We start from the raw sequence: 16,479 nt of genomic DNA on the forward strand, positions 1-16,479 counted from the left end.
TACTTTGAACCACTTAAATCCTACTGTCTGTATTTAATAAAATCACTTTCTATTTAGTAATTTACTCAGAGTATGTATTAATACCTGGGGGAGCAAACAACTGTGCATATCTCTCTATCAGTGTTATAGAGGGCGAACAATTTATGAGTTTGCCCTGTATAAGCTTTATACAGGGTAAAACGGATTTATCTGGGTTTAGACCCCATTGGGAGTTGGGCATCTGAGTGCTAAAGACAAGCTGTGAGCTGTTTTCGGGTAAACTTGCAGCTTTGGGACAAGTGATTCAGACCCTGGGTCTGTGTCTGGAGCCAGACGGGAGTGTCTGGCTCAGCAAGACAGGGTGCTGGAGTCCTGAGCTGGCAGGGAAAACAGAAGCAGGGGTAGTCTTTGCACATCGGGTGGCAGCTCCCAAGGGGGTTTCTGTGATCCAACCCGTCACACCCGGTCCTGTGTGTGTGTGCATGCGTGCATCTGATTCTGGGGCTGGAAGAACCCAGCACTGGGGAACCTAGGTCCTGCAGGATAGCTCCATTGGGAGGGGACTTGCAGCAGGGAGAAGTAGAGCTCTGTATGAGAACACAAGTGACACAAGCAGTACATTGATAGAATTACAGAATTCCCCCCCCCCCCGAAGAGTAACCTTAATAAACGAGTGTACACCAAAGTAACGGGCAAAGCTGGTAACCGCAGGCAGAGACTGATCCCATTGGCCCATCCGCACTCACCTCCCCTGACATACCCAGCAGTGACTCTGATCTGTCACCAGTGTGGCTCAGATCTGAATCCTGCACGTAAATCAGACCAGGGCCCTGGGCAGCCTGGGTGCCTGTGGATATTTGCCTTGTAGCTTCTGATCCCTGAGGGGCTAGTCCTCTGCTCACCCCCAACACTCGTTCCAGGAAAAATGTTCAGCGCCTCATGCTCTCCTACCCCATGGGGCAGAGGGGCTACCATTGCTTGTATCTCTTACCATCCCTGTGACCAGTTACTGCATCGAGTGCAATTCCCTTCCTGATGCCGTGAATGAGGGATTCCACTGATTGCTCCTGTAAGGATAAGGCCTTTTCCTGTAGCCACATTGTGAGGCCTACTACCTTTGTCTGCAGCCATATTAGGAGAGCAGGAGCCATGAGCTAAGAAGCAGGAAGTCACATCACCACATTCCATCTAAATTGCATTAAATCAATGTAGTATCAGGCTGTTAAAAAGGAGACCCTGTCCTAATAGCCCCCACTATCACCAGATAAAGAAACAGATCTTAAGATGTAAAGTATCAGGGGGTAGCCGTGTTAGTCTGTATCTACAAAAACAACAAAAGAGTCTGGTGGCACCTTAAAGACTAACAGATTTAATTGGGCATAAGCTTTCGTGAGTAAAAACCTCACTTCTTCGGATGCATCCGAAGTCTTTAAGGTGCCACCAGACTCTTTTGTTGTTTTTGTAGATCTTAAGATGGTTAAAGAAAACTTAGCTTGGTAGCATTCCAAACCACTTATCAATAGTTGTGGTTGGGAAATCCTCATTTCTTTATTGTTTTGTCTCTATGGTCCCCACTTCCCTATTGTTTGTCTGTATGATCTCTGTCTGGTTCTTTGATTGTTTCTGTCTGTTACATAATTGATTTTGGTAGGTGTAAATTAATTAAGGGGGTGGGGTATGATTCAACGGAGAATTTTGTTACAATGTTAGGATTGGTTAGTAAAATTTTAGTAAAATGATTGGTTAAGGTACAGCTAAGCAGGACTCAAGTTCCACTCTGTAACCTGGAGTCCAAAAAGAAGACGAGGAGAAAGAAGAGAAAAAAGACCTGGAAGAAGAAGAACTCACCTGTAAGAGAAACCGCTCCAGATCCTTCTGGGCCCTACCAATAAACCCATTCCACTGAAACCTCCCTGCCCCGGACCCTGCCCCTCAGAGCCTCCATGTCCCCTGGCCACAGCACTATGGGGGCATCAACCATAAATGTCATCGAGTCAATGGGACAATGAAAGGAGACGTCCAGATCCCAGGGAGGGGCGTTCCTATGGAGACCCACAATTGTCCAGAGTCCCCAATATCAACAGGGATTTTGGGGTGAGGGGGTCCTGCTCCTAGAGAGGCTGCCCAGAACATCACGAGATACTCTTCATGGTGACAGTGACTCTGTGTGTGATTCGCTCTGGTAAGAGGTTGCATCAGGCAGCAGTTTAGCAGAGATAGTCTCTTGTCTACACACCAGGCTCGTTGGCTACTAGCCCTGAGCCTGGTCCGCAAGGTCTTCTCCCCTACCTCGGATCCCAGAGGTGTCACTTGTCAGTGCTTTGTCAGTTCCTTCAGGTGATTCGTGGGGCCAAATTAACCTGTCACTGGTCTCTAGACAAAACCCCTTTATGTCTGCTCCAGCCAGGGCTCTGCTCATGGAGTTGTCCCTGCGAGGCCACTGGGGTTATTTGTCAAGCCCTGTTAAAATATCTCTGGGCTGCAGGCAAAACCTCTCACATCCACCCAACTCCCAGGGCTCCTTGCTAGCGTTACAGCACAAATGGCAGCCAGCACAATTTCCTAGTGGTAGCCGTTACCGAGATCTAGGTCCAGATGCCCTTTAGAAGGCAGCAGGGCGCATGCTCAGAGGCAGAAACTAAGGTACTTTTACTCTGAAAATATAGCTGCTGCTGAGTGAGCTTTGGCATCCAGGGGGTTCGTCAGGAGATTTGTGTGTCTCAGCGGACCCTAAACTGGGATTTAGGCTCCTAATCCCAGATTTATGTGTTTAGCCTAGGGTTTGGGTGCCTATGTGCCATTGTGAATCTAGCCCTGTCTCTAATGTGGCCACATGTAGCAGAAGCACCTGGGTTCATTGGATGTGAAGAACGTCAGGGTCTCCTTCCTTTCAAAACACTTCTCAGCATTATCAGCAAACCCTTCCCACACAGCAGCCATGAGCATGCTCTTGTGCCGAGCTGCCCACAGATATCCCAGGGTGTGACGAAGGGGGATGTTCTTAATGTTTTCTCGGAATACTGTGTGTGTGCCTCAGTTTCCCCAATGTGTTACTCAAGCATCGAGGTGGTGGGATACAGGTGTGTGATCATTGTGGAGACCCCGAGAGAGCAGGGGTGACTGCAGATTGGCTGCCTGGGAACAGAGAATGGCTGAACACTCTGTATCCTGGTTAGTGGTGGACAAAGCCATCCCTCTGCAAGGAGCCAGGCAAAGGTGTTGGAGAACAAAGAGAGAGGGGGAAGCTAGGTGACCTGTTTGCCCAGGAAAGAGACAAAAAACGGAGGAGGGCAACTGGGTGTGACTGAGGCTGGGCGGCTGGAAGCACATCAGTCTCCGGGTTTGGAACTCACTACTTCGCTCCTTCTCTTTGGACTTAGAAAAGCTACTGTGGGTTACACCTGGACTACACAAAACTTTAAAACTCTTCAGGAAGAGATCAAAGGCCTGATAATTAATAGTATTTGGGGGAAGGTCTCCTGAACTTGTCTGTGGTTGCCCTGACTGCCACTGTCAAAATTAAGGCCACCTGACTTCTGAATGAGAGCGTCCACACAGGGGTTTAAAGCGCTTGAACTAAGGGCTTGTCTACACTTCCGGCTGGATCGACAGCCAGCGATCGATCCAGTGAGATCGATTTATCGTGTCTAGTATAGACGCGATAAATCCACTCTGATACTCCATCTCAACGAGATGCGCAAGGGGAATCGACGGCAGAGCATCTCCCGTCAACACACCACACTGAAGACACCACAGTAAGTAGATCTAAGTACATCGACTACAGCTACATTATTCACATCGCTGAAGTTGGGTAACTTAGATGTATCCCTCCGTAGTGTAGACCAGCTCTTAGGTGCATTAACTTCACATCTTTAGGGTCAGACCATGCAGACAAGCCCTCAATGAGTAAAGGGAAGGAAATTAGAGAAATTGGTGCGGGGGGCAGTGGAATCCCCTGTTAGTTCCTTTAGTTTTAAATGCTTCAACTTGTTTTCCAAGAGGCTCCCACAAGTGGGTGAGAACATTCAAATGCAACACCTGGCAAAGGAGCAGTAGTAACAGGCACACAATCAGTATCAGAGTTTTCAGCCCATGAACAATAATGGGTCATTTAACATCTGAATCAGCAGTATAGTCTGTGTCTAAGACAATGGGTGTTTATACCAGGGGGTAACTAATCTGCATTAGCTATCCCAGTGTGAAAACATAAAAGAGGCAAAGCACTTTAGTTTCACCAAAAGGTAAACTAGGTAAGGTCAGCACTGTATCCTCCTGCTTGACCAATGCAAAGGAGAAACAGAACAGTTCATTTTAAAAAATGACTTTGGCCGCACAAATCAGTACCTTTGTCATAATGAAGAACATCCCTGAAATGTATCACAACAAAAAACGTAGCACCCATAAAAGGCTGTGAACTTTAAATAGGCCATTAGAAGTATAAACAATGCAGTAGAAAAATCAACATTGATGTATGCAATAAATGAAGTCCCAGAAGAGTAAGATGTGCACTTCTATGTTTGCAGGATGGGGGGTTACTCACACACATAAGGTTTTAAAATCAATTTTCAGTTACAAGTGGTGGTGGGGATATCATGTGTTCCCGCAAGTGCAAAATGGCATCGAATGTTACAGGATTGTACAGCCATTCTAGATATATGGATTCTTTGGAAGGGGTAGCTGTAAAAGCATGAAGTTAGTACGCCCCAAAGCTTCAGACACAACAAGGTAATAAAAGAAAAACAAAATTTATGTATTTAAATCAGTCAGCACTGAACTCAAATTACAATAGTGCAATAGAAACAGGAACTGTTACAGTGTTACCCTGAGATGTGATTGTCAAGCTACGAGCAACTGTTAATATTTCACATGATTATTTACTATTAAGAATATGAATTCCATGGCACAATGACGTCCCTCTGCACAATGTTAATGAAGTTTAGGATGAAGAGCTCTGAGTAATAGAAATAATATTTTTTAAAGGAACTAATTTAAAGGCGTGAGACTGCACAGACTGGATTCCAAGAGGAGTCAAACGCAGGGGACCAGGCACCCTGGCTAAGACACATTTATGAAGCGCTGGGCGGCTTTACAGACACAGAAACTGTGAACTGGATTCTTTTAAACACTAAAAGTAAGTACCTGTGACAATGATATTTTTTCGTGGGGGGCTGTAAATATTTCCCTGGACCAAGTCTCCTTTAGCAGCTCAGTAGCATCTTATACAGGAGAGGGGCCCTGTCCAGGCTCTGCGATGCACTGGGCCTTTAAGGACACGGCCCTGGGAAATGGGAGCTGAGATCCTGGGAAGGGGGGCAGGAAAAGCCCCTCTGCCCCACCCCACCCCTTATTTTTGCAACCACTGCAGCTGGCTCACCCCATCTGGGGGTGTTTTACCCCCCGCACCCCGTCTCCCACCCCCCTCAGTCCCCCACATGCCTCTGTCCCAGCCCCAGCACGGCCCGGCCGGGCTCCCCCCGCCCCGCACACACCGGGAGCTGGCGGCAGTTTTCCCGGGCCCCAGGCAGGGAATCGCAGCCAGCTCCGCTGGGAGCAGCCCGGGGGTGACGGGCGGGTCTCTCTTACCTTCCCTGCGAGCGGGGTGAACCGACACAAACAGCTCTCGCTCCCAATTCCCTACTTGGGTGTACTGAGCATGCGCACCCGAACTGAGCATGCCCAGTACCCTTCGCTGTAGCCACTGCCCTCTCTCTGCCCTTACTTCTGCTTACGATTTGCTGCCTTCTCTTTGGAGGAGTTAAAAGGATTAAGGGGGGCAAATCGCAGCGCGGGGCTGTCAGGGTCTGAGCAGGAGACAGTAATTTACTGGCCAGGGGGGCTCAAGCTACTGTAGCGAGTGGCCGAAGAGGAGCTGAAGGGGAAAACTCGGGGGTGGGAGCCGGGGTTAAGCCCGGGGGGAGACGCTGCCAGACCCCGTGCAGGGACAAAACCCCTGTTTAGGGAGGGGAGAGGGGGGAACAGTGACCCCGTGGGATGAGGCACCCACTGTGCTCGCTAATCTAGTGGTGGTGGGGGGGCAGAAGCTGTTTTCGTTCTGCTCACAGGATGCTGCATGTCAGTCCCGGAGCAGGGGGCGGCTTCCTGGGACTGGGGTCTTAAAGGCACAGGCCTCCAATTCCTAGCCTGTCAAAGCTTAATCACCGCAGCTCCTCTCTATCCTATACAAGTGTTGCAGGGCCAGGGCCAGGGCCAGGGCCAGGGCTGCCCTGGAGGGGGCAAGTGGGGCAATTTTCCACGGGGGCCCCATGAGTATGTCGGAGGCTGCCCCTGCCTCTTGTCATCCCCCAAGCCCCTGTGCTACCCCCCTGCCCAGCACCCCTCTGACTCCCTATGCCCAGTGCCACACCACCCAGAGACCCCCACAAACCCCCATGCCCAGTGCCCTCCCACAGACCACTCCCCCACCCACTCAGAACCCCCCACAGATCCGCTCACTGCCCAGTGCCCCCTAGCTGGAGAGCCCCCACAGCCCTCCCACAACTGCACAGTGCCCTGCACCTCCCCGCCCAGAGCCCCCCCACAGATTCCCTCACTGCCCAGTGCCCCCCACCGTCCCAATGCCACAACTGCACAATGCCTCGCACAGACCCCCCACACTTCGCAGCACCCCGACACACACTGATCTCCCCCACTGCACAGCCCCCCAACACACACAGATCTTCCCAACCCCCACTGCACAGCACCGCCCCACAGACCCACTAGAGACCTACTCTCCGACACCCTAACCCCCAGCCACAATAGCCGGTGTGACGACATGTATAGAAACCCTCCCGTTTTGCACCGGTTTCCGTCGCTACACCTGACCCGACCCGCCAGCGATGCGACCCCCCTAGGCTAGGAGCCAGAGTGGGACCTGCCTGCTGGATGCATCCTGGGAGCCGCTCCAGGTAAGCACTGCTCGGCTCACCTGGCCCCCTGGCAGGTCCCTCTAGGGGGGACTCCCCTCAGACCCACTGCCCTCAGCCCCCACCCAGACCCGGTTCCCTCAGCCTCCCCCGCAGTGTCCTCCCTGTGCCCCCCACCCTCAATCAACTACCCTCAGTCCCTGCCCCTGTTCCAACAGTCTCCCCAACAGTCCTTCCCCTCCCCTCCCCCGATCATCTCACCCTGCATAGATGTGGAAATCTGTCCCAGATTCCAGGCTGTCGTTAGTCCATGGGGCAAAAGATCAGCAGAGGTTTCCAAAGGGAAGTTTGCAGCCTTTGCTCAGACTCAAACATTTTCACTTAAAAAAAAAAAATAAATAAATACCCAAACCCATCCTGACACCCATCTGCTCTGTCCAGATTTGCTGTTATCCCTGTTGAGGCCAAAGTGGTTTCCACTGAGGACTCTTCCATTGCCAGGGTAGTGCTGGCACAGGTCTGCCGCCCGGCACAGCAATGCTGAGAGGTGCCAGTGTAGACTCAACCCACTGCCCTCAAACCCCACCCTGACCCTGTTCCCTCAGCCTCCCCGGCAGTCCCCCCTGTACCTCCCACCCTGAACCCACTGCCCTCAGTCCCTGCCCTACCCCAAATCTCTTCTTCAACCTCTCCTGTCATCCCACCCCCATCGCTCCCCCTGCTGTCCCACCCCCTCCACTTCCCCCCATTCCAGTCCTGCTCCCCTCTGTCTCATCCCCTCCAGACCCTGTCCCTCTCCCCAACCCCCCGACCCTCCCCAGCCCAGCCCCATTGTCTCCCCCGCCACGCCCCACTCTACACAGCTTTCTACCCTGTTCCATTCATACTCCCCTCAGCCCCTACCCTGCTCCCCCCATCCCAGTCCTGTCCCATCCCCCTTAGCCCGCCAGACTCCCCCAGTCCCAGTCCTGTCCCCCTCAGTTCCTCCACCCTGCTTCCCCTGGTCCATCCCCACACACCCACTGACTTCCTCGACCTCCCTCCCCCCACTCCCACTGCCTGGACTCACCCCCGTCCCACTCAGGACATGCAGGAAAAAGAAGCAATGGGCTTAAATTGTAGCAAGGGAGATTTAGGTTAGACATTAGGAAAAACTTCCTAACTGTAAAGGCAGTTAAGCACTGGACAAATTACCTAGAGAGGTTATGGAATAGCAGTCATTGGGGTTTTTTAAGAGGTTAGACAAACACCTGTCAAGGATGGTCTAGTGTTGTTATTATTCAGTCCTGCCTCAGTGCAGGGGTTTGACTAGGTGACCTGTTGATGTCCCTTCCACTCCTACATTTCTGTGATTCACACTGAATTGCCTTGTGCCACTGTCTAGTAGTAGTGGCACACAGTTCTCTGACATGCAGGTTTATAAAACTGTAGTTAATATACAGTTTTGAGCATAGCAGTTTTAAAGCTCTGCATGTTCAGACCAACTGAGCTGAAAATTGTGATCTATAGTATTGAAAACTATTAAGATGTGGGCTGAAATGAAATCAGCATGAATTGCTCAACAATATCAATGGAATCAGCATTGCACTGCTATATATTGTAAAACATTACAGTGAAATCTTGCAAGTATTACATTGCACGCCGCCTTGCCCAAGTGGTAACTAAGCATAACATCTTCCTGTTTCAACATTCTTAACTTGTATCCCATAGCTCCTAAAAGTTGTTTTTTTTTCAAACACTGAATACTGCTAAGTTATGAGTTTTAACAGGTTTTTTTTTCTTTTAAACCACAGCACTGAATGTTATTCTAAAATTTTTTTCCAAATATTCTTAAACTCCCAGTTTATCCCCCTCTGATGTTCATTGTGAAAAGTATTGCAGGTCTAATAATTGCAGGAAACTGGGACAAGGAATCCAGAGCAGTAGTGGGGGCAGTTGAAATCAGATGAGGAGCTGGGGCTGGTTAGACAGCAATAGAATAGACATAGACTGGAGGGGACGGGGAAGAAGGGTCTTTGACTACTAGAGACCACTCCATTCAGGAGCCTGGAATAGACCCAGGATTCCTGAGTTTCACAGTTCCTCTTCTGTCAGCAGATATCTGTGAAACGCAGTGGCAAAAAAAGTGTTTCATCCCCCTATAGAGCTGATCTATCACATATAAGATAACAACCTACTCCCTCTGCCATCACTTACTCCATTAGCTCAAGTGGCAGAAGTCTGTGCAGTGGATCTAAAGGTTCATCAGCAGGGTTGGAGCCATGCGAGTTTCACGATGATTCCACATGCCAGAATTTCTGGGGCAGTTCAGTTTTGATTTTTACAAAAAAAACCTGGGGAAATGCATACAGAAATAGGGTGACCAGATGCCTAAATAGGGGAATCTCAAGGAGGAGTAGAGAGGTTATTTTATCTCTGTATTTGGCACTGGTGCAACCACTGCTGGAATACTGTGTGCAGTTCTGGTGTGCACAGTTTAAGAAGGATATTGATAAATTGTCGAGTGTTCAGAGAAGAGTCACAAGACTGATTAAAGGATTATAAAACATGCCTTATAGCGATCGACTCAAGGACCTCAATCTATTTAGCTTAACAAAAAGAAGGTTAAGAAGTGACTTGGTTATAGACTGTAAGTATCTACATGGGGAACAAATAGTTAATAATGGGCACTTCAGTCTAGCAGAGAAAGGTAGAGCATGAGCCAAGGGTTGGAAGTTGCAGCTAGACCAATTCAGGCTGGATATCAGGCATACCTTTTCAATGGTGAGAGTAATTAACGATTAACAATATACTAAGGGTTATGGTCTTTTTCTAAAAGCTTTTTCTAAAAGCTATCCTCTAGGAATTATTTTGGGAAAGTTCTATGTCTGTGCTATACAGGCAGTGAGACCAGGTGATCACCGGATCCCTTCTGGCTTTATAATCTCAGAACTAGGTACATCAATTCACATGCAAAATTCTCATTGAATTCAATAGGTGTCCTTGCCCTGTGGCTTGTGGTGCGGGCTGCAGCAGGGGCCGTAGAACCCCTCTCGCAGCTTGCTAGGGCCCCCTCTCATGGCTCTGTGCACCTGTGTCTGTCATTGTCGTCCTGTCCCCTCCCACCGCCCCGCTCGCCCAATGTGTCCTGACATTTCACTCTTGCGATCTAGTCACCCTAGTCCCGACTGAACATCGGTCGGGACGCGGGACAAAGTAGGAAATATCGGGACAGTCCCGATAAAATCGGGACGTCTGGTCACCCTAACCTATTGGATGATTGAGGCGCGCTGTTTCACTTTTTTGTGTGTGAATCTGTGAAAAAGGGAGGTAAGGGTTGGGGGTACAGAGCATGTCTCTGAACCCAAGGTGATTCCAGAATCGCCACTTTCACTTTTTTCACTGGCTTCCTCCTTGCTTATTTCCAATGACTTGGCTGCTCATGCACCTGTCACTGGTCCATGGGGTTGCGAATCAGGAGGGATGGGGTTTGTGGTCCAAAACACTCACGATCTGCTTCCTCCTGGCTAATGTGCCAAATTGATCTATTGGACGATTGTTATATCCTGAATAGTGGTGACTGGGAATGTGGGGGAGGGAGGGCGGGGAGTGTAGCAGATGCCAATTTGAGGTGAATATTCCCTTGGCCAGATCCTACTGGGTTTATGGTGCTTTGTGCTATGGACTGGAGCAAAGTGGCTGGTGAATAACCAAGAATCTGATTAATAATTATTCTCTAAATTCAGCTTTCTTCTTTCTCTCTCTCTGAATTATCACTAATTCAAAATAGTAGTGTGCAAGTTGACTGGATAATGGTAATAGCATAATCTAGCATCTGACAACAGGGGGTAGTGGGGTGTAGGCTTGGAGGAAGGAAGGTTTCTATGATGTAGGCAATATCAGGTGTTTTATCCAAAACCAGAATATGAATGGTGCTGGTCTTCTTGGTCTTCCTATTGATAAAGGGATTGGCCTCAAATACCGGGTTGTAGGACTCTTCCATGGTGTAGTTTTCATCTTGGGTGGCCTGGTCCTAATTATATTAAAACATGTACTTTAGTCTCTGTAATTATCTGTTATATCTCTGTAGCTCTTTATGAAGGCAGGAGTAAAATAAAAGTAGCTGCAATAGTTCCACAGTTAACTAAAACTGAAAATTTACATAATTGAAATCAGACGCCTAATCTTAATTTTTGCTTAATAAATAAGTCCATAAGAAAACTCTATTGGGAAACTGCTACAGTTTATTAAGGAAGTGCACTTCTCCTATACAGGTCATAAGGATCCTATCTGTCTCAATACTGTCTGCTATTTCTTTCTCTGATCTGCAGAGTGACTGATGCTTATTAGACATCAGTCGTGGGTACAGAAGGGTTACATTGCACCTTCTCTCTTGGCCCCAGCTACTGTTCTCCCTCCTTGTTGAATTGATAGTGGGTGGGTGTGTCTCACCTCTTTTTTTAATCATATATGCTAGGGACAGTCTTGTCCTCTTCTCCTCTCCTGAAGGGACTGCTGGTCCCTCCCTCTCTATTTTCCCGGACATGTCCGGCTTTTTGGGATTTCCTCCCGGACGGGGATTTGAGGCCCAAAAAGCCGGACATGTCTACGAAAATCCAGACATATGGTAACCCTAATCTAGATATTTGCCTAGTTTTAAAACAGGCTACAGAAAGCAGTAGCAAAGTCAGTACAAACTAAAATTTCATACAGTGACTTGCTTATACTTATTTATATGCTATACACTGAAAAATAAGTACAATATTTATATTCCAATTGATTTACTTTAGAATTATATGGTAAAATGAGAAAGTAAGCAATTTTTCAATAATAGTGTGCTGTGACACTTTTGTATATTTATGTCTGATTTTGTAAGCAAGTAGTCTTTAAGTGAGGCAAAACTTGCGGGTATGCAAGACAAATCAGACTCCTGAAAGGGATACAGTAGTCTGGAAAGGTTGAGTGCCACTGTTCTGGGTGATAGAGTTTATTTCTTTACTGAGTGTGGCATGTCTGGTCGTGGCAAGGCATAGTTCAGTTAAATCATATTGCACGTATATTTTGATGTGTAGTTGAGGGACACTTCCTTTATTTCTGACACAATCTATAAAAAGTATAATGATTAAAGTTAAAAATGAACTTCAGTTTCTTCTTCGGGTATGTGTCTTTATGAATCCCACTGTAGGTGCATATGTGCCTTATGAGTGAGGTTTGTTTTTTTTGAACAGCATTGTCTGGGGGTGCACATGCACCCTATATCTCCTTAGGCTCCCGCGTGAGGGCATAACAGGTAGAGTGGGTGAAATTTATTTCTCCCCTTGCAGTTCCCTCTTATTAACCATGATAGTAAGACAAAACCTGGTGAATGTCTGACCCACTGCTTTCTCTGATCTTCAAAGGCCTATTCTCAACTAGTTTGCTGGGGAAAAAAATCTCTTTTCACCCTCTTTATCCCTTTAATTTCTTTAATTTGGATGTTAAAAAAAAAAATACAACCCCCCCCACCCCACCCCACCCCCCTGATAGAGGCGGGACAAGATGCTTCACGACAAACAGACTTTAAACCTTCAGGGTTTGAAACCTGCCTGACCTGCGAGAGACTCATCCCCCGTGGTCATTGGGCAGAGCTGATGCCTGTTCTCTCTGGGGGAGGGTTAGATCCTTAATAAATGTTCAATTTCTAAATTCTCTTCAGGGATTCACAAATTGAGGGCCATGCAGCTGAAACTGTACCTGATTAAGCAATGTATGTGCATCATCTCAGACCTGGCCTGCCCCAGGCCCCCTGAATCCTCTGGGCGGCCCTGGAATGTCTCACTATAAAACACTGGAAAGCTGTACAAAAGTTGGAGGCTACTATATACTGGCATTGATCTATGTGCAGACCTCTCATGGACATCACTGGTTTTGTGCAAAAATTTAGGATAGAATGTTAAAGACTTTTTTTTTTTTAAGAGAGAAATACTTTAGTACACTCTTTTACACACAAAGTGTACTCATTTCCATGAGACCCAGAAGTGTAACAGATACTGTGGATCAGATACAGCAGGGCTCGGCAACCTTTCAGAAGTGGTGTGCCGAGTCTTCATTTATTCACTCTAATTTAAGATTTCGCATGCCAGCAATACATGTTCACATTTTTAGAAGGTCTCTTTCTATAAGTCTATAATATATAACTAAACTATTGCTGTATGGAAAGTAAATAAGGTTTTTAAATGTTTAAGAAGCTTCATTTAAAATTAAATTAAAATGCAGAGCCACCCCCCGCCCCAGACCGGTGGCCAGGACCAAGGCAGTGTTAGTGCCTCTGAAAATCAGCTTGTGTGCCGCCTTCGGCACGCGTGCCATAGGTTGCCTACCCTACACCTGAGATACAGTATCTAAACTGTGCTTAGTGCAGTTTGTGAAGGAAAGAGGGGTAAAGGTGCTTTAAGGTTTGAGTTATGTCTCCTGTGTCTCACTGCTTACTAGCTGCAGACCTAGTGCTCAGAATTAAGGAATGTTCTCAGGGCTAGCTACATAACTCTATACTAGTTTTCAATGGTCTGCTAAATGCTTGAGACATGCCACCTTTTCACTTAGCTATATCCTGAATAGCAGGGCCGCCCAGAGGATTCAGGGGGCCTGGGGCAAAGCAATTTAGGGGGCTCCTTCCATAAATTAAAGTTGCAATACTACAGTAACATGTATTTGGAAATGTAAAAAATAACCAGTGAAATACATTCAAAAATTAATTTGTAATAATTTGAAAAAATACTAAATACATTATTTAAAAACATTACATGCTTTAATGGTATGTATACATTTGCAATTACATAATGGGCTGTTGCTGGGTGATGGTGATGGTTGGGATGGGGTTGGGGAGGTGCCCGGCCCCTCCCTTACAATGCTTCTTACCCCCTCTCCCAGAGCCTCAGCGCGCCGCATCCAGGACGCCGGGGGATGGGATGGGGGAGGACGGAGGCGGGGGGAGCCTCCGACATACTTGGGGTCTGTGGGGCCCCCGGGGCCTGGGGCAAATTGCCCCCCCCCCGGGCGGCCCTGCTGAATAGTGGTGACTGGGAATGGGGCAGGGGGTGGGGGGAGTGTAGCAGACACCAATTTGAGGTGAATATTCTCTTGGCCAGATTCTACTGGGTTTATGGTGCTTTGTGCTATGGACTGGAGCAAAGTGGCTGGTGAATAACTAAGAAGCTGGTTAATAATTATTCTCTAAATTCAGCTTTCTTCTTTCTCTCTCTCTGAATTATCACTAATTCAAAACAGTAGTGTGCAAGTTGACTGGATAATGGTAATAGCATAATCTCTTGTTAAAGCATTGTAAACCCTACTACCTGATTTTTAGATTAAACACTTACTATACATAATACAATCAATCCCTGATGTTAGAACCTGGTTATGCTGCTGCTGTAGAGGACTCATCACCCAGCAGCTGGGGGCCACCATGTGGGCTCATCAGGGCTGCTGGCCACGGGGCCAATGGGTGTGGGTGGTAGGGTGACCAGATGTCCCGATTTTATAGGGACAGTCCCGATTTTGGGGTCTTTTTCTTATATAGGCTCCTATTACACCCCACCCCCGTCCCGATTTTTAACACTTGCTGTCTGGTCACCCTAGTGGGTGGAATCTCGGGAGTCACATCCCAGGGATCTGCCCCACTCCCCAGCACTGCTCCAGCTCTGAGCTGTCTCCACTGCCTGGGACCTGTGGGGCCCCACCTGCCTCGTCAGGGAAAGAGTCACCTGGGACTGGTGCAGAGCCTGGGCCAGTCTCAGCCAGTGACAGGGGAAGGGGTGGGGTGGAGGCTGAGTTGGGTCCTGCCAGGCATGTGGGTCCTGCAGGAGCCTGGCCCGAGTAGGCTCTGCTTCTGCTCCAGCCTGGCTGATTGCACCCCCAAGGGGCCGGAGTTATCCTGCCCCAGGATCAGCTCTGGCTGAGCTGCCGGCTCAGCCTAGCAGACACCTCCCATCAGGGCTGGTTATTGTGGCTGGGGGTTAGGGTTGGGAGAGCAGGTCTCTGGTGGTTCTGGGCAGGGGTGCTGTGCAGTGGGGGTTGGGGAGATCTGTGTGTGTTGGGGAGCTGTGCAGTGGGGGAGATGTGCATGTGTTGGGGTGCTGGGAAGTGTGGGGGCTCTGTGCGGGGCACTGTGCAGTTATGGCAATGGAGCAGTGGGGGGCACTGGGCAGTGAGGGAATCTGTGGGGGGGGGGCTCTGGACGGGGAGGTGCAGGGCACTGTGAAGTTGTGGGAGGGCTGTGGGGGGTCTCCAGCTAGGGGATTCTGAGCCGTGAGAGGATCTGTGAGGGGGTTCTGAGTGGGTGGGGGAGTGGGCTGTGGGAGGGCACTGGGCATGCGTGTTTGTGGGGGTCTCTGGGTGGTGTGGCACTGGGCGTAGGGAGTCAGAGGGGTGCTGGGCGGGGGGGTAGCATGGTGCAGCATGGGACTGCCCCGAAGGGGAAGAAGCATGATGGGAGCGCAGGGCCAGGCTGGCCAGTGTGTGTCTGGCAGCTCCCTGTTTGTAAACAGCGCCCTTATACTGCACTGGGTGGAATGGGGCTGTCCCTGCCATGCCATGACCCATCTCATCTCCTATTGCCCTCGGCCAGCCAGTCGCTTTGAGGACTCTGCCCCACTGCCCCATGTCCCCATTTCCCCCATGGGGGATCATAAATATGTTTAGCACCAGGCCCACAAAAGGTTAATCCAGCCCTTTTTGGGGTGCAGGCTCTGGGATGGAGTTGGGGTGCAGGAGAGTTGCAGGCTATGGGGAGTTTGAGTGAGGGGTGTAGGCTCTGACCTGGGGCAGGGGATTGGGGTACAGGAGGGGGTGTGGATATATGGGCTCTGGGAGGGAGTTAGCAACTCAGCACGTTATATAAGAGAAATGAGCTGCAGTGAATGATTTCACATTGACATAGAAACTGATAAAAGACATTTTTACATATTCAAAATGTGAGAGGCAGAGTTTGAGTGGGGGAGGGGGTGTCTGTACAATATTTCACTGCATTCAGTCTCTTGGCTGGAGCAGTAACGTAGCCCTGCGCAGGACTGCCCAGAGGATTCAGCGTCCAGGAGCGGCCTCGGACAGCGTTGGAGCCACGGCGCTGCAGCGCGCCAGGACCGCTCCTGGACATGGCGTGCTGAGACACAGGGGCTTGGGGGAAGATGGAGGCGGGGGCAGCCTCCGACATACTCGTGGGGCCCCTGTGGAAAATTGCCCCACTTGCGCCCCCCCCCGGGCAGCCCTGGCCCTGGCCCTGGCCCTGCAACAGTTGTATAGGATAGAGAGGAGCTGCGGTGATTAAGCTTTGATAGGCTAGGAATTGGAGGCCTGTGCCTTTAAAACCCCAGTCCCAGGAACCCGCCCTCTGCCCCCGGGCTGACATGCAGCGTCCTGTGAGCAGAAAGAAAATAGACTCTGCACCCCCGACACCCCTAGATTAGCGAGCACAGTGGGTGCCTCATCCCACGGGGTCACTGTTCCCCCCCCCCTCCCTAAGCGGGGGTTTTGTCCCTGCACGGGGACTGGCAGTGTCTCCCCCCGGGCTTAACCCGGGCTCCCACCCCCCACCCCTGAGTTTTCCCCTTCAGCCCCTCTTCTGCCACTCGCTACAGTAGCTTGAGCCCCCCTGGCCAGTAAATTTCTGCCCCCTGCTCAG

General features: G+C 49.4%; 1 protein-coding gene across 3 annotated transcripts in view; it reads right to left on the reverse strand.

Moving 5' to 3' along the window:
• The window catches only part of LOC101950089 (zinc finger protein 420-like), a 124,606-nt gene extending 118,935 nt beyond the window's left edge, over positions 1-5,671 (reverse strand). For 2 of the 3 annotated variants that reach the window (XM_065564874.1, XM_065564873.1), the window contains exon 1: positions 5,563-5,668. In XM_065564874.1, the coding sequence (XP_065420946.1) occupies positions 5,563-5,653 (91 nt within the window). In that variant the 5' untranslated portion in view covers positions 5,654-5,668. Of the gene's footprint in view, positions 1-5,562 lie in introns of all 3 variants that reach the window. The other variant, XM_065564875.1, reaches the window with a different exon arrangement.
• Between the last annotated feature and the right edge of the window lie 10,808 nt (positions 5,672-16,479).

Source organism: Chrysemys picta, chromosome 12 (assembly GCF_011386835.1).
Source record: "Chrysemys picta bellii isolate R12L10 chromosome 12, ASM1138683v2, whole genome shotgun sequence".
Taxonomy (NCBI): domain Eukaryota; kingdom Metazoa; phylum Chordata; order Testudines; family Emydidae; genus Chrysemys; species Chrysemys picta.